At 52.3% G+C, this 22,014-nt stretch overlaps 1 protein-coding gene and 1 non-coding gene across 5 annotated transcripts; both read left to right on the top strand.

The window, feature by feature from the left end:
- Positions 1-826: 826 nt before the first annotated feature.
- On the top strand, positions 827-11,365 carry DND1 (DND microRNA-mediated repression inhibitor 1). 4 transcript variants are annotated; one of them, XM_073356086.1, is made up of 5 exons: positions 827-935; positions 3,421-3,538; positions 7,989-8,450; positions 9,019-9,438; positions 10,485-11,365. In XM_073356086.1, the coding sequence occupies exons 1-5, from the start codon at positions 912-914 to the stop codon at positions 10,535-10,537; spliced, it is 1,077 nt and encodes a 358-aa protein (XP_073212187.1). In that variant the 5' UTR covers positions 827-911; the 3' UTR covers positions 10,538-11,365. The 4 variants fall into 4 exon arrangements, with proteins under 4 accessions (XP_073212187.1, XP_073212188.1, XP_073212185.1 ...); XM_073356087.1 differs by having other exon boundaries at positions 10,217-11,365; XM_073356084.1 differs by lacking the exon at positions 10,485-11,365 and having other exon boundaries at positions 9,019-10,082.
- A 5,842-nt stretch (positions 11,366-17,207) lies between these two features.
- Positions 17,208-17,290, top strand: TRNAL-CAG (transfer RNA leucine (anticodon CAG)). The gene has a single exon. It is a non-coding gene; the product is annotated as a tRNA-Leu (tRNA).
- The last annotated feature ends 4,724 nt before the right edge of the window (positions 17,291-22,014 follow it).

Here is a 22,014-nt window from a genome sequence, read left to right as displayed (position 1 = left end):
TTGGCTGGCTCTGGTGCCTGCTTTCTTTTCCAGAGAAGCTGGTTATGAGTAGGTAGCTGTAAGTTTCTGCAAAAAACTTGTTGACTGCTAGGGCAACAGTATCTGAAACGACTGAACTAGAGAGAGGGGGGAGCATGACACTTTGCTAGCCGTGTTCATGCAGGGCAGTGCACAAACCACCCCAGAACATGTTGCCTTTCTCTGACCCTGCTAGCAAATGCAGGGACATTTCGTTGTGTTAAGCCAGCATTGGTTCCTGAGCAGTCTCTATTCCTGTTCAGTTCCCTTATGCTATTCTGAATCTTGCCAGCATCAAGCCCTCACTGTTCGACAGTAGCTGGGCCTACCAGGGCATTGGGCTAGTAGTAGTTGTGGGTTCCTGCAGCCATTACTTCTCGTGGTCTTTATCATGAGTGTGAGTGTTGGCACAGTAAGGGACCTAATGGGGAGGGTGGGGGGGTTCTGTGCATAACCATCCTTCAGTGCTCTGGAACAGGAAGAAGTGGCAGGTGCTATCCGCCTTACTGCTGCACCCTCGGGGGATCAGCTGGGGCTCCCACCCCTTCCGTGGGGACACTGCCCGTCTGGCCCCTTGCCCTGCCGGCAGACCTGGCACGGGAGCTGCTGGGAGCAGCGCCCCTCTCCGCAGGCCCCCTCGGGCTGTAACTTTGTAACGATGCCTGGAGACGGCAACTTTGCCACAGCCCCCTGACCCTTGGTGCCGGAGCGAGGCGCCTCGCCGACGTCCAGGGCCGAGGCCGGCTCCACCCTAACCCCCGGGGGGCGGGGTGAGCCCAGCCAACGCCCAATGAGCGAGCCCCGGTCGGGGCCGCTGGAAGCTTCCAGGCCTGGGGCGGCTATAAAGGGGCGACGGGCGGAGCCACCCCTGCGAGGGATTTCGCTGGCGCAGCATGGAGGGCGCGCTGGAGGCGCAGGTGAGCGCCCTGGGGCCTTTCCCGGGGCTCGCCTGGCTGGATAGTGGCCCGAGCAAGGGGGCCTGGGCTATGGTGCCGAGCATGTGCCCCTGGGTAGTTCCGGTCCCCTCTTGCCTCCCCCTCCCGGAGGGCAGGGGGAACCTCCAGCCTCCTCGGGCGGCGCAGCCCCTTTGGCTGTTGCGGCGCCTTCCGCCGGTACAGGGCTCCTGGAGCGGCGCTCAGCGCTTCCCCGGCCCCAGGGGGCCCGACCCATCTGCCGGCCGCGGAGAGAGCTTCGTTGTGAGCGGCTCCTCGGGCAGGGCGGGGGCGTCCGGACCCTCCTGGTGCGGGGAGTGCCGGCATGGAGGGGATCTGCGACGCTGCCGGTGTTCTGGGGTAGGCGCTCCAGTGCTCCCGGTGCTGACCCGCTGGGAAGGGGTAGAATCGGCGTCGCTCCGCAAGCTGGCGCTGGATGGCAAGTGCTAGGTTCAGGGGCCTGGCGGAGCCTTGCAGCAGGTTCCGGCCCGTTTTGCTGCGGGTCTGGCCAAGGGGCCGAACTCGCTCCCCGGAGACTCCCCTAAACAGGCGCTTTGCGGAGAGGAGTCCGCCCCAGGGAGCGTTAATGAACTTGGGTCCCCTCTGCGAGCTCTTCCCCCTCCCCCATGGGTCCCAAGAGGCTGGGCCTGGGGTGGCGCCCTTGTCAGAATGGAGGAGCACGGAGGTTGTGTGCGCCCTGAGGTGGGAGACCAGCGAGGAGGTGTCGGGTGATGCCCGTCCCTGCGGAGGAGCAGGGGAGGGAGTGGAACTCCAGGAAAAGGTGGGGGTGGAGTCTGGAAATCCGTGTCTGAGTGGTACTGATCCCTCAAAGGCTTGGAGCCGCCAAACAATCAGAGATAAACTAACTTAACTCTCCCCAGGATTTAGCTACACATTTTTGGTTTTCTTTATCTGTAAATGTCAGTCTGTTTGTTTGGGCTGCCCCTGGCACTATCTGTTGTATGTTGATGGTTCTGACACACCCACTGCCTTTTTTTGGCTGACACAGGTGTTCCCAACTGCTCAGCTATCACTCCCTTCAGCTGGCTATTGCAATGAGACCATGTTTCTTGTCAAGATATGCAAGTTGCTTAGCTTTGGTGGCAGGGTGCTGCATACCCAGATTAGAGGGGGAAAATAATCTTCCTAAAACACTTTTAGACAACCCAACAATGACAACCCAAACTGGGGAGGAAGCCCATCTTGAAAAGGGGAGAAGGAAGGTGACTTAAAATCTTAACATGCATTATGGCCATCTCATGGCTGTGTTAAGCCCCCATGAGGTGCTCTCGCATGTTTGATTCTGTATGTAGGGGGCATTGTTGCTGGTTTAGAGAACTAGGCGGTTTAGGGCCAATCACTTTCCTGCTCTCTAATCTCTGTCTTCTGGAAGGATTTTACCTGCTTTAGAAAACAGTACAACTAAATATGTACTAGCTGTAGAAACTAATGTTGAGGCTTGAGAGCGGTCTCTAAAATGCTTGCTACATGGTATGTAAAGGGTGATGTCTAACCTAGTCTAGTTAAACTAATGCAGACCCCTGTGTGGATGTACTTATTTCAGTGCAACTTAAACTGACTTCTAATCACATTAAGCTAAATCAAAACATCCTTGTTTTGAAACCAGGATAAGAGCCTCTACACAGGGGTTTGTGCCAGTTTAATTAAAAGTGGGTTTAAAAAAAAAAAACTTGAGTGAAACTGATGCAATTGTCCCATGTAGAAAAGGTTTTAGTAACTTCTTGTAGTAGTGTCTCCATTCCTAGGAAAGATGCTGATGTCTCTTTGGGTGGGGTATGGGAGCTGTCACTTAACCAATATTTCTCCAGCTGAGTTGCAATTTAAGTCTTAGGAAATGTAGCTTCTAACTGGAGTGAGTGTGTCAGAGGCTGTCACAGCAGTATGATATTCTCTCTGCCATCCTGTTCCAGATGTCCTGTCTTAGCATCAGTCTGAGTTGGTGGCTGGCTGACTGCTTTCTTCAAGGTGTCTGAACACCTTTTTATGTATTACTCTTAAGTTATTCTCTAATACTGAGGTTTTTCTCTTGAAAACCTTCTGCAACCTGGACTTCATTCTGGAGTCTTTGCTGGAATCTAGGGAGCTTCATAGGTCCTCATCACCATGGAGTAAGTGGGAGTGAGCTGATGAGGCCTCCCTGCAACACTGGATCTACTATGGCTCCTTTTAACCAGACCAGGTAGGTGAACCTTGACTGAGTAGAGCCACCAGAAGTCTCTGTGATGTAGGAGTCTTGTCACATGTTCTCTGACCCTGGAGAATAAGAAAGCGCAGTCTAAAGTTTTACATACCAGTTGGTGGTAGTTTTTGGAGGAGGGTTGTAAATGGGTGTCTGTCTGCTGGTGGTGTGGGTCACTGCTAACTCACTTCCTCTGAAGGCCTCAGACATGAGGTCAGAAATAACCACTGGGCCAACCTTGGACAAAGTATCTGTCTGGTTCCTTGACAGATGTGGAGTGATGCCATCAATCAGAACAACAAAACAGCCCTGTTGGCCTGGGTGAAGATGACTGGCATCCAACTGGTGCAGGTCAATGGTCAGAGGAAGTATGGAGGCCCTCCTCCAGGTAAGTTGACCGCTTTTTCAGTTACTTTAGGCATAGAAATACAGTCACTCTACTGGTTCCAAACTGCTGAGTCCATTCACAGCTCCATGATGGGTAGCAATGAATGGAAAACCTAGATAAGTTTCCTGATGAGGAAGTGTGGTGATATGGGGGCGTCTGTACAATGTAAGAATTTTAGTTGATACTGTGAAGCTGTTGCTATGAAAACTAGTATCGTGTGTGTGTGTGTGTGTCTTTCCACCTCTGCTGGCAAGGATATATCATGTCTGACACAACATTGTCCCTGGCATTTGAATGCGGTGATGACTTACCCAAGGTGAAGCACATTGGGACACATCCACACTACAAACTCTTGCCAGTGCACGTTACATAAGCATAAAGCTGCTGCAGTTATATCACTTGTATGCTTGGCTCCTTGCATTGGTGCTCTGCACGCTCACTAGGAGTGCCTATAACTATATGCAGTGGGTAGGTATCCTGGTGTGCAAGTGCCATTGGGAACTTTTGGCAATGTGTGGAGGGGTAGAAACAAGTTGTGCAGGGGTGGGTGGAACTGCAGGGTCAAGTTCCCATCATGCAACTTTCTGCATAGCATAACATCTCTACCCCATAATTTTTGCTCCTGTTTTGAAAGTCCTATGAACCCAGGCAGGGCTTGTCACTGTTAGCCATCTCTAATAGAAGCATGGAGTCTGTACAGCTCTGCACTATTATCATGAGCGTTGCAAGCACAGGATACGCGATCTTTTTGGTATTTGTAGAGCCATGAGAAGAGTGTTGAAGGGTGTATTGGAGTGATATGATGAAGCTCTCCATGGATTGCAAAGGGAGGCAAGCCTGTGTTTGAACATGTAGGTCCACAAGAGTCTCTAGGGATTTTTGCTGCTGGAGAAGCTCAATTATATCCTGCTAAATCTGTTGTCTTTTCCTGTTGGGACTCCTGCATCTTTCTCCTGTCCACTCTATCCTTTTCCATACAGTCTGCAGTATTCAACCTCCAGGTCCTTTGTTCGTGATCTGATACAGCTCTGGCTTGCAGGATCTTGCTCAGCGTGTCATCCAAGTCGTCCTCTTTCTCCACCTTATCCTGCTCAGGTGTTCTGCATGTGTGAAGGGGGAACCCCTGCAGCCCACAACAGCTACAGACAGGTGACCCGGGGGTGGGGGTATGCAGGGTCATGGGCCCCATTTCTGTGAGCGCTGAGCAGGGCCACTCCTAGACATTGCACCACCAGTGAGTGCTGGGGGGGCAGTTACCCCCTGCCCTCCAAGTCCCAAGGCTGGGAGCCAAAGGAACAGAGTGGAGTGGGCTGTGGCCCAGTCACTCCACTTCCTGTCACACCATGAGTGCAGGGTGGGACTTGCTCTGCAATCACTGGGCAGCAGGAAGTGGAGTGACCCAGCCCCAACCTGCTCCACTCTGCCAGCTTGTGCTGGGGTGCAGTTCCCCCCCCAGCCGCGGAGGACACCAAAATGTCTAGGGACACCCCTGTCTCCATGCAGGAGAAGCAGTCCAGCATGTAGAAGTCTGAGGCCAGGGACCCTGCTAAACAACCTGAAGAGAGTTTGTCTGCCAAGGGCAGGGTGAGCTAGTGAGGGGTGTTGCAGTTAGGTTTTCTAAATGATCTGTAGTCTGAGGCATAGTATACTCTACAGTTAGGTCGATGTTAGGCAGCTTGCATCGACCTAATTATGTCAGTGTCTACACTGCAGCCTTGTCCTGCCGATGCAAGTGCCCCACTACACAGGTATAATTCCTCCACTGCCACGAGAGGTGTAGGGCTTATGTAGGTGTAGTTAGGGCAACACAGTGTCTGTGTAGACACTGCATTCCTTACAGAAGCTGTTGGCTCTTGTCAATTGACAAGAAGCTAGGCAGCTAGAGCCCAACTGCCTCTTGTACCCCTGGAGAGATGGGTAGCTGAACCCCGCTCCCAGCCGGGAATGTTCGTTGGTGGTCTTGTCAATTGTATGGCTCTGGAGCCGGGAACAAGGAGGCTAGAAACCCCGGGTGGTTTCCCCCTGCTCCTGGCAAGGAATGGGGAGGCAGTTCATGGGCGGGGGCAGCTCAGGCTCTTGCAGGGAGCTGCCAGCAAAATTGAAAGACTAGGGTCTCAGCTCCCCACGCTGCCTCTTTTAGGTCAGTGGAAGCGCTTCTGGTAAGGATGTGCACCACCAAACCAAGGACAGTAGTGCAGATATGCACTACCACAGTAAGTCAACCTAATAGAGGATGGCTTAAGTTTATAGTGTAGGTAGACCCTGAGTAATTTTCTCTCTTAAAGATCAAGGATGTGTTGGACTTCTGTGCAAAGTGTGTATGTGTTAAGCATTCACACCTACCACTTGAGCCCACAGAGGTACCAAAAAGGCTCATGCTTAAGGCCCTACCAAATTCACAAGCATAAAATATGCATCACAGACCATGAAATCTGATCTCCCCTGCAAAATCTGTCCATTGGTCACAGTACTGCCACCCTTACTTCTGTGCTGTCTTCAGAGCTGGGTGGCCAGAGAGCAGTGGCTTCTGGGTGGGCACCCAGCTCAGAAGGCAGTGCCGCCACCACCAGCAGCGCAGAAGTGAGGGTACCATGGTATGAGGGGGTCATCACTTTTTTGGGGGCAGGGCTGGCCTTACAGGTGGATTATATGGGCAACTGCCCAGGGTGCTATGGTTGGGAGGAACTCTGGTCACCCTGCCCCATGCACAGCCAACCCAATGTCCCCTTAGCCTCTGAACCCTGGTCCAGAGCTGGGGAAAGGGAGAGCTGGGCGGCCTCAGTTGGGGGCTTCTACCATGTGCCAGGCTCCAGCTGCTAATCCTGGCTGGTCTGGGGGGGGACGAATGGGACTTCCTTGTCCCCTGCATGGGCCACTCCCAGGGTTGGGAGAGACCCACTTCTGGAAGCCTCCCCCAGCTGCAGGAAGCTCAGCAGCAGCTGGCTAGGAACCCAGCTCTCGTGCTGCTGGCACTAGCACTGACGGCAGACTGGGCTCCCGGCCAGCGGCTCCAGCTCTCCAGAAGTACGAGTGGCAATACTGCAACCCTCTACAATATAGCCTTGCGATCTCCCCATGATCCCTCCCGTTTTGGGTCGGAACTCCCATGCTCACAACACCGTGACATTTCAGATTTAAATATCTGAACCCATGCAATTTAAAATTTTAAAATCCAATGACCATGAAATTTACCAAAATGGGCCATGAATTTGGTAGGGCCCTCTTCATGCTTTTGGATGGAGTTATGGAGGAGGATGTATTTTAAGATGAGGGGAGTGGATCTGAAGGGTCAGCACTGAGCCCAAGGGTCTTGGGGCAGTAGGGGTGTAGACAGAGGGTCTGTGCCTTGAGAGCATGCCAAGGGACCCCCCCAGACTGGGACAGTTGTTGGGGGGGTGGGGTGGGGCAGGTTCTGGAGGCTAAAACACCTGGGCACCCAGCAGCTAGCTTCCCTCATAGCAGCCTGGTGGGTGAGCAAGAGGGAGGGTGTGCTGTGAAAGGAGCAGGGTGCATTGATTTAAATCAAGGCCTTTGAAGATGATCACTGATCTTCAAATCACCAACTGAGAGCCTCTGTTTGAATACTGATTTTAATTAACTTTTCCATTTGTACTCCACTTATTTTTAAAGAAAGGTGCTGTCTTACTGGTTGGTGTACCCATTAAAACATAGTGCTTTACAACTAAATAGAGCCTTGACACTAGATTTGGTGCATCTTTTTGCCACATGTATCTAAGCAACTTTATAGCTTAACATTTTCAGAGTCTTAATTGTATGTTTTTAGTATGTTAGAAAATGGTGACTGATATACTGCTTACTTGCTAGATAATTAACTTTTTGCTAATGATTTGTCAAGCTCCATTAGGATGGTAACTGGAATTTAAACACAACAGCATATAATTTTTTTAAATAAAACCTTTCATACAGTACATGACCTATTGTGCCATATTTATAAAGCTTATAGAGCCAAGTTAGAATTGGGGGAAGACCTTTCTTCCTATAGAAAAGTAGCCTTTAATTCCAAGTTTTTTGATAGCAGCTCATGGATTTAACTTTTTTAATTTAAATGTTTTAAGCAATTAATCAGATTTCATTTTTAAACTGGTTTACTTATAAAAAGAAACTTATAATAATTTAAAAAACTAAGTCAAAGAAACCTTTTTAAAATTTTTCTCACCCCTGGATGAGAGGGTTCCCTCTGTCCTCTCCCACTGAGCAGGACGGCCTTGCTCTTTACCCTTTTGGATCTGCTCCAGCCTGTCCTGTGTGCAGAGCTGGTGTCCAAGGCTCATTGCCTACCCAGGATCCTTCTGCAGATAAGGGGTAAGCTGAGGCCTGGTTCACTTTGCTCTCCAGTGGCACAGCCTCTTGTCACACTGAGTTTCAGGGAAGCGCAGTTGTTGGAGACTGGGGGTGTCTGTCTTACTGCTTGGCTTTTGTGTATCTACAGGCTGGATCGGGGAGCCCCCTCTATCTGGCTCAGAGGTATTTATTGGAAAACTCCCTCAGGACATCTATGAAAACAAATTAATTCCTCTCTTCCAAAGCGTGGGCAAGCTGTATGAGTTCCGCCTCATGATGACCTTCAGCGGGCTCAACCGTGGCTTCGCCTATGCCAAGTACAGCAATCGGCGCAGTGCACAAGTAGCTATTGCGGCTCTGAACAACTTTGAGGTGCAGAAGGGCTGCCCCATCATGGTTTGCAGGAGCACTGAGAAGTGTGAGCTATGTGTGGATGGCCTGTCGTCCTTGGTGGAGCAGGGCCAGCTGCAGACACTGTTGCAGGAGGTGACAACAGGGGTCCTGAACATATCCCTGTATCGCAGCCCCTCCCGGAAGGGGGGACAGCTTGCAGTGCTGAAATACAACTCCCACCGAGCCGCAGCCATGGCCAAGAAAACTCTAGTGGAAGGTACTCCACCTCTGTGGGGAGGAGTGGGCCAGGGCAAGAGGAATCAGAATGGAAGGGGCATTGCAGATCCCAGAAGTGGCAGTGGCTTCTCTGAGCACTAGTCTGGGAGTAGTGGGTGCATGTATCTTCTGATAGGGTGATATCACCTTAAAATGGCAACACTGGTTACTGTCTTGTCCCTTTCCATGTCCTTTCGGATGTTGCCTTTGTTTGTGGCAGTTGATTGCCCCGGCTTTCCTGGGGTATAAATCACCAGGGCAGAAAGGAGAGCTTGGAAATGACAGCAGAGCTGTTGCTGGTCCCTCAGGCTAGATGCGTTTGGGGGTGGGTTTTCTCTAGTTTAGGCCTATATCTGGTAACCTGTAGCCATTGTCAGTGTAAACCCAACCCAGAATTGCAGGGAATTATCAGTAGGATCTCACTGTCTTGTCCAATACCTGATAAGTGTGGGGGGGAGGAATCTGTGTGCATTCTTACTCCCTCTTGCTTTCTTGCATGTACCGTCCCCATTCTCAGCACCAGGAGCACCAATGCTCTGAAACTAAGACCTGCTTCCTCTTGTGCATAGGTAACTTGGGCCTGTATGGAGAGGAAATCGAAGTGGATTGGCTGAAAGTAGACATGAAGCAGAAACTCCGTGCCAACTCAGAGAGAACCTTCCCGGAAAGCTCACAGCCTCGTGGCTGCGAGAGGGACAGTCCGAGCCAGGCACCTGGTAATGCTGTGACGTGCCCCTTGCCACAGGCACTCTGTGTGTTAGACTACCTGAACGCACTGTGCAAGGAGCAGCAGCTGGGAATCCCTGTGTTTCTAACTAAATGTGTCCAAGCAAACCCTGACGGCTGGCTGCGGTTCTGGTATCAGGTGGTGATTCCAGGTTACCCATCCCCCTTCAGTGGGTTTATGTGGATCAAACCTGATAAATCTGGCTTGAGTGGACATGACAAGGCCAAAAATGCCATAGCGCTGCAGCTGCTCAAAACTTTGGGTGAGTCTGTGCACGGCTCTGCAGAGGTCTTGGGGCTGAGGGGAACAGCTCCCAAAAGCCAGGGTATTAAAAACCCAGTGACTCAGTTACAGGGATGCTGTTGGACCAAACTCAGCCTGGTATCTTGACCTTTTTATGTAGGTTTAGGAAAGAGCCATAGAAATGTTTGCACATTCTTTCCAGTGGAATGCCAGTGGTTGATAGTCCTCTTCTGCATGGCCAACCTAGCCATTGCAACTTAGTCCTTATGCGTGAGACACTTTCGGTAGAGTTAGAGACCAGGCATGAACTGCCCTGAGTCTGGCTGAGGGGGAAATTCAGAATGAAAGTGAAATGAGCCAGCGAGAAGGAAGATGAAACTAAAATTGTTTCAAGGTTTAATCTTGGAAACATCTGTTCGCTTGAGGGATTTTTCCTGCCCTCCAAGTTAGGGGATGCCAGTATCTCCTGTTACCTTTGGGATTTCGAGGATGGGGAAGGGGGCGGAAATCAAAGGAATGTGAAATGCCTCCTGCTGGAGGGTAGGTGAAATACTACCCAGTAGAGTGACTCTGGGTTATGGGCTTCCTGTGCTAGCACTCCAGTGGCTGGAGTGTATTGATGTGAGCTGTAGCTGAAGGAGGAGCTGAGAGCTGCAGGAAAGGCTGGGTAAATAGTCTATTTTGGAAGGGGAGGGGTGTTCAGGCATGGGGAAAGGGGCGGGGCACACTGTCTCTCTGACTGTTTAGCTCTCTGCTGTGTTGCATATGGCTCTAATTCTCTTTTCCTTCCCCAACAGGGTGCCCGGTGGTGTAGGCTGGATGTTTCCACAGAGCCGTGCGCTGCCCCTCTGGGGCTCAGTGCATTGGCTTTGTGTTCCTGTCTCTGGCCCCTTGAGGGGAGGAGGGGTGGGGTAGATGTGTTCACATTTTGTAAGCTGGTTTTACAGGACGTGGGCACTAAGCAGAGGCTGCTTCTGGTCCCTGTTTGTGTTTTCTCTCAGATGTTTGACACAGATTTTTGTTTTTTTTTAATGTTTTTATGTTCTCTGCTCTGGCTGTGCCCAGGTGCAGTAACCCGGGGAGGTGCATGTCATGGGGATTCCCACATACCATCATAGAGGGACCAGCTAAACTGGCCAGGCAATGAAGGACCCAATCTGCATAGGTCCTGGGGTCATAAGAAGATGCATGCTGGGTGACTGGGTGAGTCTGACCAGGCTCGAAGATTTTTCTTTTGTTCTGTTAGGGTTTTATTTGTATTGAAATGTACCTGCCAGAGTGCTCTTTGGAGAGGGCCTGGGGAACTCCCTGCTATTAGACTGGGCAATTAATGACTGTCCCTGGCATGTACAGCACAGAGCTATATTGGTAGCAAGCCCTGCAGGTGCACTGAGCAAGCCTCTGCTTTCCCTACCCTCATCTGGGGGAAGGGCTGCTCTGTTTAAATTCCTGGGACTAAATCCTGTTCTCTTAGCTCTTTGTTTGACTCATTCTGTTTGAAAGTTGTTTACTTTGCTTTAAAAGCTTGGTTGAGTTTTTTATTGTGGTCTTGGCCAATGAGGTCAGACAACTGTCCTATGAAGCAAGGAAGAGCATGGGACACACGCTGGGTGGGAAACACCCCCTGCAATGCTGCCTGTTCCACTGGCCTACGCTCTGTTTGGAAGAATCCAGTGTTCTCTGTTGGAAGCATCCCTCCTGGGCTGAGTCGTGAGCGGAGGCCTTTCCTGAATCCTGCTAGTGCCTAAGTAGGGGAGGGTCACGGCTGGCATGGTGACGGGAGCTGTTTTTAATGAGGAAATGGTGACCACCTCTCTGAGGCACCAAGCTATTTATGAGCAAGGGGTTGTAAGGAAATGGCATTTGGGGTCCTCCAGTCCCCAGTGGTGTTGACAGTCCATGCCACTGTGTATGAATGATCATTCAGACTCTGACTGAAGGGTTGGGAGGTTGTATTAAAGTAGCCTGAAAGGCAACTGTTGTGTCTGGTCTTCTCTGGAGTATGGTGACAACCGCCCTTTGGGCCCCCTGTATGTGGAATAGATCCTGCCTCTGTCACCAGTGTTGGCTTGGGCTCAGGGGGAGGGGTTCTTCTCCCCTGCTGCAATGCTGAGTCACCATCCTGCTGGAGCAGAAGCGTTGGTGGGCTTCCTTGTCAGCAGTAGCCAGATGCTGCTGCCCTTGTGCCAGCTACACTTTCTTTCCCAAAGCCAGGCCAGTGAGGTGCTGTTCTAGAGTATCCTCCAGCCTAGCCTCTGACTACCCAGTCCCTGCCCCCAGCAGCATGAGCTCTGCTCTCCCCACTGCTTTGTCTCCAAGACTGGCCTGTCCACTCACATGGCATTTGGGCCTTGAAAAGCTCAACCTCATCTCTCCTTTAGCTAATGCCTGGGGCTGGCAGGGTTAGGGAGGAGCTGCTGAGGTGTAGGGAGAGTTGCTGGCAGGGGGCAGCTCAGTTCAAGAAGGCCAGCTGCTGCTGAAGGTAAAGTGGAAGCTTAAATGCTTCAGGGAGCAGTGGCAGGTGCTCAGCCTTACTCCTGGTACTGAGCATCTCCAGGGTCTGTCTGCTGGTGAGCTGCCCTGGCCTTAAAGAACTTGGGAAGGGGTGACAGATGCTCTGCCCCTGAGATGGGTTTTTGAAGAGGGGTTTTGGGGATGAATGCAAAGGCTCAGCTAGGAGTGAAGCACCTGCCTCATGGTGGTTGCTCATGTCCTCCTGGGAAACCAGCTGCCCCTTCCTGTGGAGATCTATCAGTTCAGTGCAGCTGCACCTGTCTTCCCCTCCTGTGCTCCACTGTGGGCTCCTACTTAAATTCTCTGGCTTCCTGCTGTCACCTCATGATAGTGACAGAGACTAGTTCATTCTCCTGAGAGGTGGTTTTCTGTGCTGCAGTTCCCTGCCTATACTGTGATATTCCTAGCAAGCCAGACTGCATAAACTGGCCACTGTCTGTGCTTTGCTTCCTCTCCACTGCTTATGCCCAGAGTAACTGCCTGCAGTTACACCCAGTTTTTAAGCAAGTACATTTATTCTTATTGTGAAAACTTTTTGAAAGCACTAAAAAAACCTCCATGCAAGGAACAGTGCTTCCTGGAGCTCATGCCCACTCCATCCTAGGCCCCTACTAGCTGTTACAAATTCAGCATCTATACATACCCCTTTCCCCCCTGTTTAAAAGTTCATAGCTGTCTGATTCAGAACTAGAGCCCAGACAGGGCTGATTTGGCCTTTTTAGTGATGCAGCTCAGGCCCTTGATCTCCAGCCTCTTGTACGATAAGCAGCAGCCTCTCCTTAGGGCCTATGTCGGGCAGGCTTGGTTTTGTGTAAGTAGAGTTAAGGGAATTTGTATTAACCCTTCCCAAAGTATTTCCCAGGAAACCCACTGATGGTTCCAACCTATTCATTCTCATCTGCCCCCTTGGTCAATCTAGTCCTTGAATCCCCTAGCCTCACATCATGTCCCCCTAGAGAGTACACCCTAGCCCCATAGTACAGAAACTCCCTTAATTCAATAAGGTTTCCCAAGGATCTGCTGGCACTTGCCCTCTTGTCACATTTCTCTCATCGCCCCCCTTGTCAGGCTCTTCTGTTATGAGACTAGGGAGTTCCCCCTCTCCTAGTGGTAGGGTGGGTAAGCAGGCAGGCAAGAGATGTACCACAGGCATCCTTTTGTGATCAAACAGCCCATCTGGGACACAGTCTGGCTACTCCATACTGCTGAATGTGCTGTCGGTGTGGAAAGCCCTGTTGGAGGGCTTGGTGTAGGAGAGCCAAAGCACAGTACTCTCCACTCTGGACTCCCTTCCCTCATCTCTGCCCCAGCTCCTTAGTGCATTCCCCTGAGGGTGACCATCCCCCTGTCCTTCCTAGCTGAGTGCTTTCTGGAATGGCTTGTAAACTCTCCATGCAAATGGCTCTTGCAGTTAAGGGACTGTGCTGCCTTTTGTGTGACTTGCTCCTGCATGGGTGGTGTTGCCTAGTCTCTGTCCCAACCTACCAGAGTGGTCACAGCTGTCCTCTGCATGAACTGGCACAGGTAACTGCGGTGCCTTGGACCAGTTCTGTCAGAGCAACTCCTCAGTATGTCTCTGTGTCTAGATGCTGTTAGGGCTTGAGATGATGATGGGAGCCATGGCCTTGAATGAACCTGCTCTGGCTCTGTTTTCCACCCCACCATGCGGTTAAAATTCAAGATGTTGGCACCCAAAATCACTGGTCACTCCTGGAATTCCAGGCCTAACTTGACACCTTTTTTTAATGGGGCCTGACTTAGGAAAGGCTGATTATGGATAACCACGCTGAGCCCTTGTACTGCTGCCCACCTGTCTGTCACTGGTTTCTGGAAAGGAGGGAGCAGAAACCCGTCCTATACCTAGGCCTAGGGCAGGAGAGGAGAGAAAGGGCTGTGCACAGGCCAGAGCATCTGTGGGCTGTGTGCCAGGCCTGGTGTATTAAAGGTGAGCTGCAGCAGAAGACTGGTGTTTTTCAGTGATGTACAAAGCCTAAGCTTCCCTCACCTTGCTCTCTAGTATCAGAAAAGCTACAGCCAATGCATGAGCAGTCGGCTATATAGTGGAAGGTTGGGCTTTTTTAATCCCTTATGCAAAGGGCCAAGTATGTTGATTTGATGAAGGTCAAGGGATGGCTATTTAGTTTAAATAGGTGCTACCAGAAGGCAGCATGGCATAGATCCTGGGGCCTGAGAGTGGGGTTCAAGTCCTTCAGACACTGACTTGCTATGTGAGTGCATTACTTAATGTTTCTCCTCCCACCCTTTGTCCAGGTAGACTGTCACTTGGGCAGAGGAACTGCCCTTTTTGTGTATGTTGGGTACAGCACCTAGCACCTATTCTTCCTCGGGCTTGGGATGAAGTGGGAATTTTTAATGTTTTGTATGACTGTGGTGTGTGCCTCAGTTTCCCTGTGTGGTGCATATTTAACTAGTTTCACCAAACAGGGACAGGGGGAAGGTGGTTTACTCTTTGGAGAGAGTCAGGCTATGGCTACACTACAGAGCTTACAATGGTGCAGCTGCACCTATGCAGTACTGCTAGTGCAGACATGCTGTGCTGCCAGGAGAGAGCTCTCCCATCAACTAAATTACTCCAGCCCCCAGGAGCAGGGATGGCTATGTCAGCGGGAGAAGCTCTCCCACTGACATAGCAGTGTCCACACTGATGCTTAGGTCAGTGTAACTAATGTGCCTTTAGGGGCTGTTTAGTCATACCCTCAGTGACATAGCTTATACCAATGTAAACTGTAATGTGTTCATAGCCTCAGAGATACAACTGTGATCAGTGCTGAGCTGCCGGGGTCCCATGTGCAGGGAGAGGCCCACACACAATAGCCACTCCAGTTGGTCATACACTTGGCACCTAGCAACAAAGGGCTGGGGATGGCCCACCATCTACAGGAAGCCACTGTCGTGTGATGAGCTGGAGAACAAAGGACTGAGGAGGGCCAGGTGGGGTTGTTAAGTGTGGGCTGCTGGAGGCAGGAGAGAAGCTTCCTGAGGGGGACTAAAGAAGTCAGAGGGTTCAGCACTGACCCACATGACCTATTCTGTAACTTTCTGTTCTCTAGGGTAACTAAGGGCATTCCAGACATCTAATAAACCCTCCTGCTGGCTGAGTCACTCCAGTGTTGGGTAGGGGGTGCATTGCTCCCTTTGGGTGTGCCAGTCTTTCTCAGGTGCCCAATCCAGGGGGACTTGTTGCAGGGAGCTCAAGGCATGAAGCAGTGGAGCTGAAAGCTCTGAGGTTTGGTCCTAAGACACAAGCCAAGAGGCCTCCCCTAGTGAGAGTGTGACCCAGAGGAGGCTACTGTACTGAAGGGGCTGTCTTGAACATGGGGCCTGTGGATCTGTGACAGGGGCCTCTGACTTTTACAGTAATAAAAACATGGCGCAGTTCTAAGTCTTGCTACAAGCACATCCCCTTTCAACCATCAAGCATCTATTAAGCATGTAGCAGTAGCTCTCAGCCTCAGCAGTCTCTACATCAGCCTTAGCACCTTTTGTTGCTAATTTATAAAAAGCAAAGAGCTTTTTTCCCCTATAGATGGTCTATCGCTGCCACCTGTTCCTTCTTTCCTTCGCCTCTGTTACTCTTAAGAGAGTGGTTCTCAAACTTTTTGTATTGGTGACCCGTTTCACACATCAGGCCTCTCAGTAACCCCCCCCTTATAAATTGAAAATGGGGGGTTAATTTAGCAGGGGCTACTATCCCCACACAGGGCCAGGCTTTGGGCTCTGAGCCCTACAGAGCTGACAGCTCGTTACCTCCTGCAGGCTCATGACTCCCAGTCTGAGAACCTCTGCTCTTAAAGCTGCCCTTACATAAAGGGGCAGGAGACTCCCCTGCTTACAACATTTTCACTGGTCACTGCTGAAATGTTAAAAGCCTCAGCTGCATATGCTGCTGTTTCCACACACAGGATCCCAAGTGAGGTGTAGCAGAAGGGCACGTTCCTCGCTCTTGCTGCCTATGGGCTTAGAGTTTAGCTGTCAGTGGTTTCTGGAGTGCAGAGCAATCCCAGGTGCTGCACAATGGGTAAAATGTACTAAGTAGGTGCTTGTTTTGAAGAGTTCACAGGCCCAAGGGGGTGCAATAAAAAGAAATGGCAAATGAACAAACTCTCAAACACTCCAGGTCATAAAAGCATAAGAATGGCCCTACTGGGTCAGACTAGAGGTCCATCTAGCCCTGTATCCTGTCTGCCGACAGTGGCCAGTGCCGGGTGCCCTAGATGAAATGAACAGAACAGGTAATCAGCAAGGTCTTGGTGCAATGGGCAGGCTAACAGAAGATCAGTCAGTGAAACAAGGCCACTGTGGTTGAGTCTGAAGTGGTGAGGTGCTGAAAGCTGGATCTTTAAAGGTATTTAGGTGCCTCATGGGATTTTTCAAAAGTGCCTATGCTGCTGTAGTGCCTAAATACCTGACAGCCTGACCCAAAATCCTCTCTTATGCTTTCAAACTCTTGGGCCAATTAGCTGGCCATGGGGCTCATCCCAAATGGCAGCATGCCTGTCTCCTGCAAGGTGTTGGGGTAAGGCCTGGTTGTCTTTTGTGCTACAAGTGAGGGCACCGGCTGTAGGGGTTGCAAATACGTGGGCCGCATGCAGCCCAGGGGTTATTTTCTGCAGTCTGCCAGCTCCCTGCAGTACCCCTGCTCCCCTCCCCCCCAGCATTTACCTAGAGAGGCTCTGGCCTGGCGCGCACTGGGGGTAGGGCAGGGGGGAGCTGTGCCAATGGGAGCTTCGGGGCAGGTACCTGGAGGAGTGGCCAGGGCAACACACAGACCCCCTGTGCCCCCTGCCCCCAAGTCCCGACCACTTTCCAGAGCAGTGCGGGGGCAGGGCAGGCAGGCAGGGAGCCTGCCCTGCCCCTGGTGTGTGCTGGGCTAGCCCCCCCATGAACCCCTCCTGCAGCCGAACCCCCTGCTGCACCCCACATCCCTTCTGCAGCCCTACCCCCTGCCCTGAGCTTGAGACCCCTGGGTTAAACAAACTGCTACAACTTCGCCTGGAGTCTCAGGGCTGAAAGGACACTGTAAGCTGGGGGGAGGTGGCAGTCAGTTTAACTGCCATGGCTCAAAATAGCCACAGGGTGGCAGCTTACCACAAAACATTGAAACAAGCCATGGACACACTGCATGCAGCGGGAGGAAGGGGAGGAAATAGCAGGGAGTTCAGCTGGGGAAAAGCAAAGTCCTGCACGTGCCTGGAAGCAGTAAACCTGGCAAGTAAGCACAGCTCCCTTCAGGAAGGGTTTTTTTCTACAGCTGTCAGGATGGCCGAGCGGTCTAAGGCGCTGCGTTCAGGTCGCAGTCTCCACTGGAGGCGTGGGTTCGAATCCCACTTCTGACAAATGCTATTTTTATTAAATTCACTCCTGAAAGCAGCGAGTGCTTAGCGCTAGAAAGTGGTAAATGTCTCGCATAAGCTGCTGTGCCTGTGATATTATATAGGGTGCAGCCTTTTTCTGTATCCCACAGCCACGTATTCCAGAGACGGGCAGCGACCCTCGCCTAATGGCAGGCTAGGAAAGCTCGACTGCACAGAGGAGAGTGAGGACGAGCCAGACTCTGACCCCCCCCCCCCCCCCCCCAGCACAGCCCCTGCTCACACGGCCTTCATCAATCTGCCATGTTAAACAGCAATTCGCTCCCGCAAACCGCCTCCGGAAAGGCAAATGCTGAGGCCGGAAGCTGTGCGACCGACACCGGGCTTGAAGCCAGGAAGCAGAGCCAGGTTCTGCCGCTGTGGCCAGCACAATGCTGCCAGGGTACCCTGGACAAACCCAAGAAAACCCTGGGAGTACTGGCTCCGCTGAGCTGTTTTGCTCTGTGTGGCCACTAGGAGGCACTGGAGAGGCTGGGCCCGACGCTAATGTCCTGCACAAAGGCCATTCTAACCAGCGAGCTGTGCCTCCATCCACCGGGATCCTGCCCCCAACTCTGAGCCTTGTGGTCAGCCCCCACTTTGCTCTGCTGCCTCTGCCCCCTGGAAGCAGCAGAAAAGTGGCACCAGGCAAAACCCTGCTATGCACAGAACCAAGAAGCAATCCTACGCTAATGAGGATGGCTATAGGAAGCTAATGCAGGTGGGGAGCTGGGAGCCCTGTGGGGCATGGGCTGGGGGGAGGGTGTCTCGATCAATGGGCATGAGGGGAGGCAAGGAGAAGAAGCAAAAAGGATCTATGTTTTTTCTGTTCCTTAGAACAGAAAACCTCCCTAATGGTGCCAGGTTAAGAGAGAGAGAGAGAGAGAGATGCGACTGCCAGACCCCTGCTTGACAGCAGCTTAAACCCAAAGCACATGTTGAGACCCCCAGTGGGCTGGGCAAACCCCTCCATCCATGGGTCAGAGGGGAGGGGAGCGGGGTATTCCACAGCCCTGGCCTCGCTCAAGGATGGTGGCAGGGAGGGTCTGAGCAGGAAAGGAGGAGCAACAATTCCCCATACCCACTGCCCCATTAGTGTCATCAGAAGCTCCAGGCAGCAGGAAGCTGGAGCCAACACCATTCTGGGGCACTGAGGCGGTGGGGGGGGGGGCTTGTTCATTGAGGCTCCTCTCTGAGTCTCTGCCCCAGCAGGCTTCCCCTCTCATGCAGTGTAGATGACTGGAACAGGGGAGCTGATGATCATAAGGCGAGTAGGGTGGGGGTAAGCCAAAGGAATTGCGGGGTGGGTTGTTTTTTTTATATGAGGCACCATGGCCCCAGGGTGGGCATGGGCCTAGTGCTCAAAGATGGGAGCTTCAGCTCAGGTGCAATGGCTTCTGCTCGCTGCCGTTTGTGCTCCTCCAGTTCCTGGCCCTGGCTAGGAACCCACCCCTCATTCCCTAGCAAACTGTTGTTGACAGACCTTGTAAAACTTTATGGCTGGAGGAACATGGTTTGGACACTGCCATCTGAAAGCATTGGCCTTAAGCTCTGCCTCAGTTTCCCTCACTACAGCCTGAGGCTCACACTTTGTCTTCCAGCAGTGCTCTGAGAGATGCCATGGAGGTGCTGCTGTCACACCCTAATTTATGAGAGGAGAAATCAAAGACAATTATGGGGAGCAACAGGCAACTGGCCAGTTCTCCAGCAGTTAGCGTGGAAGGCAATGGAAGAGCTGGCCTTTGCAGCACTAGTGTGCCTTGGCTGTTAGCTTCTCTGGGTTAGGCTAGTTATTGAGGTTGTCCCATAGAAAGCCATTGACCTTCCACAATGCACCGTTTTTTACAAGGTGTTACCAACCAGAGATGGCCCTGCCTCTTGTTCCTGTGAGTGTTTTCCAACCATGGGAGGCCACAGGACATTGCGGTCCATGCCACTTCTCTGCCTGGTGCTGTCCATGGGAGAACCACTGGCCTTCACCTTGCACAGCTGCCAAGCCAGCACGCTGCACCAGCCCTAACCCCGCTGAAGCAGGGGTTCCCAAACAGCACCTACCCCAGGCTAAGGGACCAGCCCTTTGAAGAGCAGTTTGGAAACTGCAGCATGAGAGACGAAGCCACAGAGGCCCTAGAGCCCACCTGTCCCTTCCCTTAGAACAGGGCAGAGGCAGAAGTTCACAGCACAGAGCCCCAGCAGTGCCCCAAAGGCAGCCAAATGCGTTTTGTTATGAAAATCTGGAATGAAACACTGTATGAACATTCTGAGCAGGAACAAATACGGGGGGCCAGTCTGGGCTCCATCCCCACCCCCTCCCAGCAGAGCGGGTGGGGGACGGTGCCATGTACTCACTGCAGAGAGAAAAGCACATGGAAGGCAGGCATTTAAAAGTCAAGTGAAGGACTTCGAGGTTCACACAGTATGTGAATGCTGTAGTTAAAAAGCTGCCCTAGAACCAGCTTTGCCATCCGCCAAGGCTCGGATGTTAGGTAGGACAGGCCCACCAGGACTTTGGCTGGGCTGAGCCGATTGCAGTGGGAGGGCCTGCCCGCAGGGTCAGCCCTGGAGCTACAGGATGGCACAGCGGTCAGGTGGATCACTGTGTGCAGCTCCAATCTCAGCCCCAGGGTTGGTCTGTGTCACACCAGGTGATCCCAGGCAGGGAGGCAGGTGAAGCATGGTTAAACCTTCGTTTTTTTAAGGGGGGAGCCAGCAGGTCCAGCTCAGAGATGTCATTTGCCGTGAACAGGATTCTCTGGCTGATGTTCCCAATTGTCTCCACCTGGAAAGAGGAAGCCACACAGAAGACCTCAGCCCAGCCATCCTGCCCTGTAGGCTCATCCCCACATTAGTCATCAGTCAACTGCAGCAGCAGAGAACCAAACCCACCACCTCCAGCACCCAAAATCCAGGGCTCTGCTAGAGGAGTCAATGGACCCATAGGGACCAGTACAAACTGCACCCAGCAGAGGGCAGTGTGCACATCACCAGACAACTCACTGCACCTTCGCCATTTGCTCTTTGCCTTCTCCTGCCATGGCCCCCAGTGGCCTGAATCCTCATACGCACACACGCAGAGGTGGGGGGTGCAGAGGAAGTACCTGAAAGCCTAAGTGCTGCAGCCAATAATGCAAACTGTCCAGGATTCTCCTGCCATCAAATATAGAGGCTGGTTTGAGCATCGCCTTGTGGATTCTCTCATACTCCAGCTCCTGGTGCAACACAGAGGGGGAAAGGGCTTAGCAATAACACCCTCAGCCGCAGCCACCTCATCCGGGGCTGGGATTCTCAAACTGAGCCATGTTAGGCCCTGCCTGGCTGGGACTGCAAGAGGAGAGTGCCCTTCACAACGTCACCTGCATGGGGCCTTGAGGAACAGGACATGGAAGCCCACCAGCACCCTGGGCCATCTCCAGCTAAGCACCAATCAGCGCCCAGGCAGAACTCTTAGTGGCAAGAAGACCGGACACACTCCCACCAATTAGAGAGGCCAGCACCAGAGTGACGCTGACCAGGATCAACTGCAGGCCTTGTGCTGCAGGGCACCAACTGGGAGGTGCGTGTCATGGACAAGACACGCATTTACAGGTATTACTGTGGAGTAACAGTTTCCTTTGAGCCATCAGACGCTCCGTGCTGCGGGAGAGGGGATGCTGGGCTCAGCCACATCTCTGGCCAGTCCAATCCAATCCAATCCCGTTGGGCAATCCCAGGTTACTGGGGCATTGTTACTGGAGTGGGACAAACTCAGCCACTCAACAACTCTCATTCACCTTTTGTGCTGAGCTAATAAAACTTTTGAAAAGGCACTGGGGTCCCTGTGCCGCAGCCTCTGCTGTAACTGGAGTCACACTCATTGCAGCGGGGAGTCAGCTCAGCCCAGGGTGGGGCAGGGAGCCTCTCCTCCCCACCGAGTGATTGACAGCAATCAAAGCGAGAAGGCTGCCCTTCCCCACAGCCTGCTCCAGTCACTGGAACGCAGCCCCCTTCCTGAGCAGTACTTCAAAGACAGGCAGCTGATCCAAGTTCCAGGCGCGGATCCTCTCCTCGTTCACATCCACCACCGTGATGGTTATTTCTGGGCACATCTGAGCAATGACACTGCACATGGGGCCCAGGACGTAGCCCACACCAGTGCAGCAAGTCTGCTATACTTGCACTATCATCACAGCAGGGCCAACGCACCCAGGGACAGTCCAGACTGCAGGGAGCCTCACACAGAGCACACAGCTTCACCTACAAGAGAAACCTCATCTGCATCCACCAGCTCCCTGCCAGCCAGTCCATCCTCCCTGCCCCACCCTGCCAGCTAGAAACCAGCCTATGTGGAAACTGAACAGAGAACTGGGAGGAGGGGGAGGCAGGGAGCATCTAAGAGTCCTTGTACACAACAAAAAGCCTTCTGTTAAACAGGGCTGGGGCCAAAGCAGGTTCCAACAGGTTTCCTGGTGTGTGAGGTTAGGAGGCCATGTGTTATAACCACATCTGGAACCAGCTTTAGCCTAGGAATCTACCGGGGTTGAAATAGATCATCACATACAAGAAGGAAAAAACAGATTATGTTCTAACATGGTTTGAACCTATTTCTGTGGCCAGGGAGGCCCAGATTACAGCTGAGTCAGAGTGCCTGGTTACAACACTCTCCAGTACAATCTAAGGGTGGGGGTGAAGCATCAGAGATGGGCCACAGCTAGAGGTGGTCTACGAGCTGG

Source organism: Lepidochelys kempii, chromosome 8, assembly GCF_965140265.1.
Source record: "Lepidochelys kempii isolate rLepKem1 chromosome 8, rLepKem1.hap2, whole genome shotgun sequence".
Taxonomy (NCBI): domain Eukaryota; kingdom Metazoa; phylum Chordata; order Testudines; family Cheloniidae; genus Lepidochelys; species Lepidochelys kempii.
This window is presented reverse-complemented; position numbering and strand designations above follow the sequence as displayed.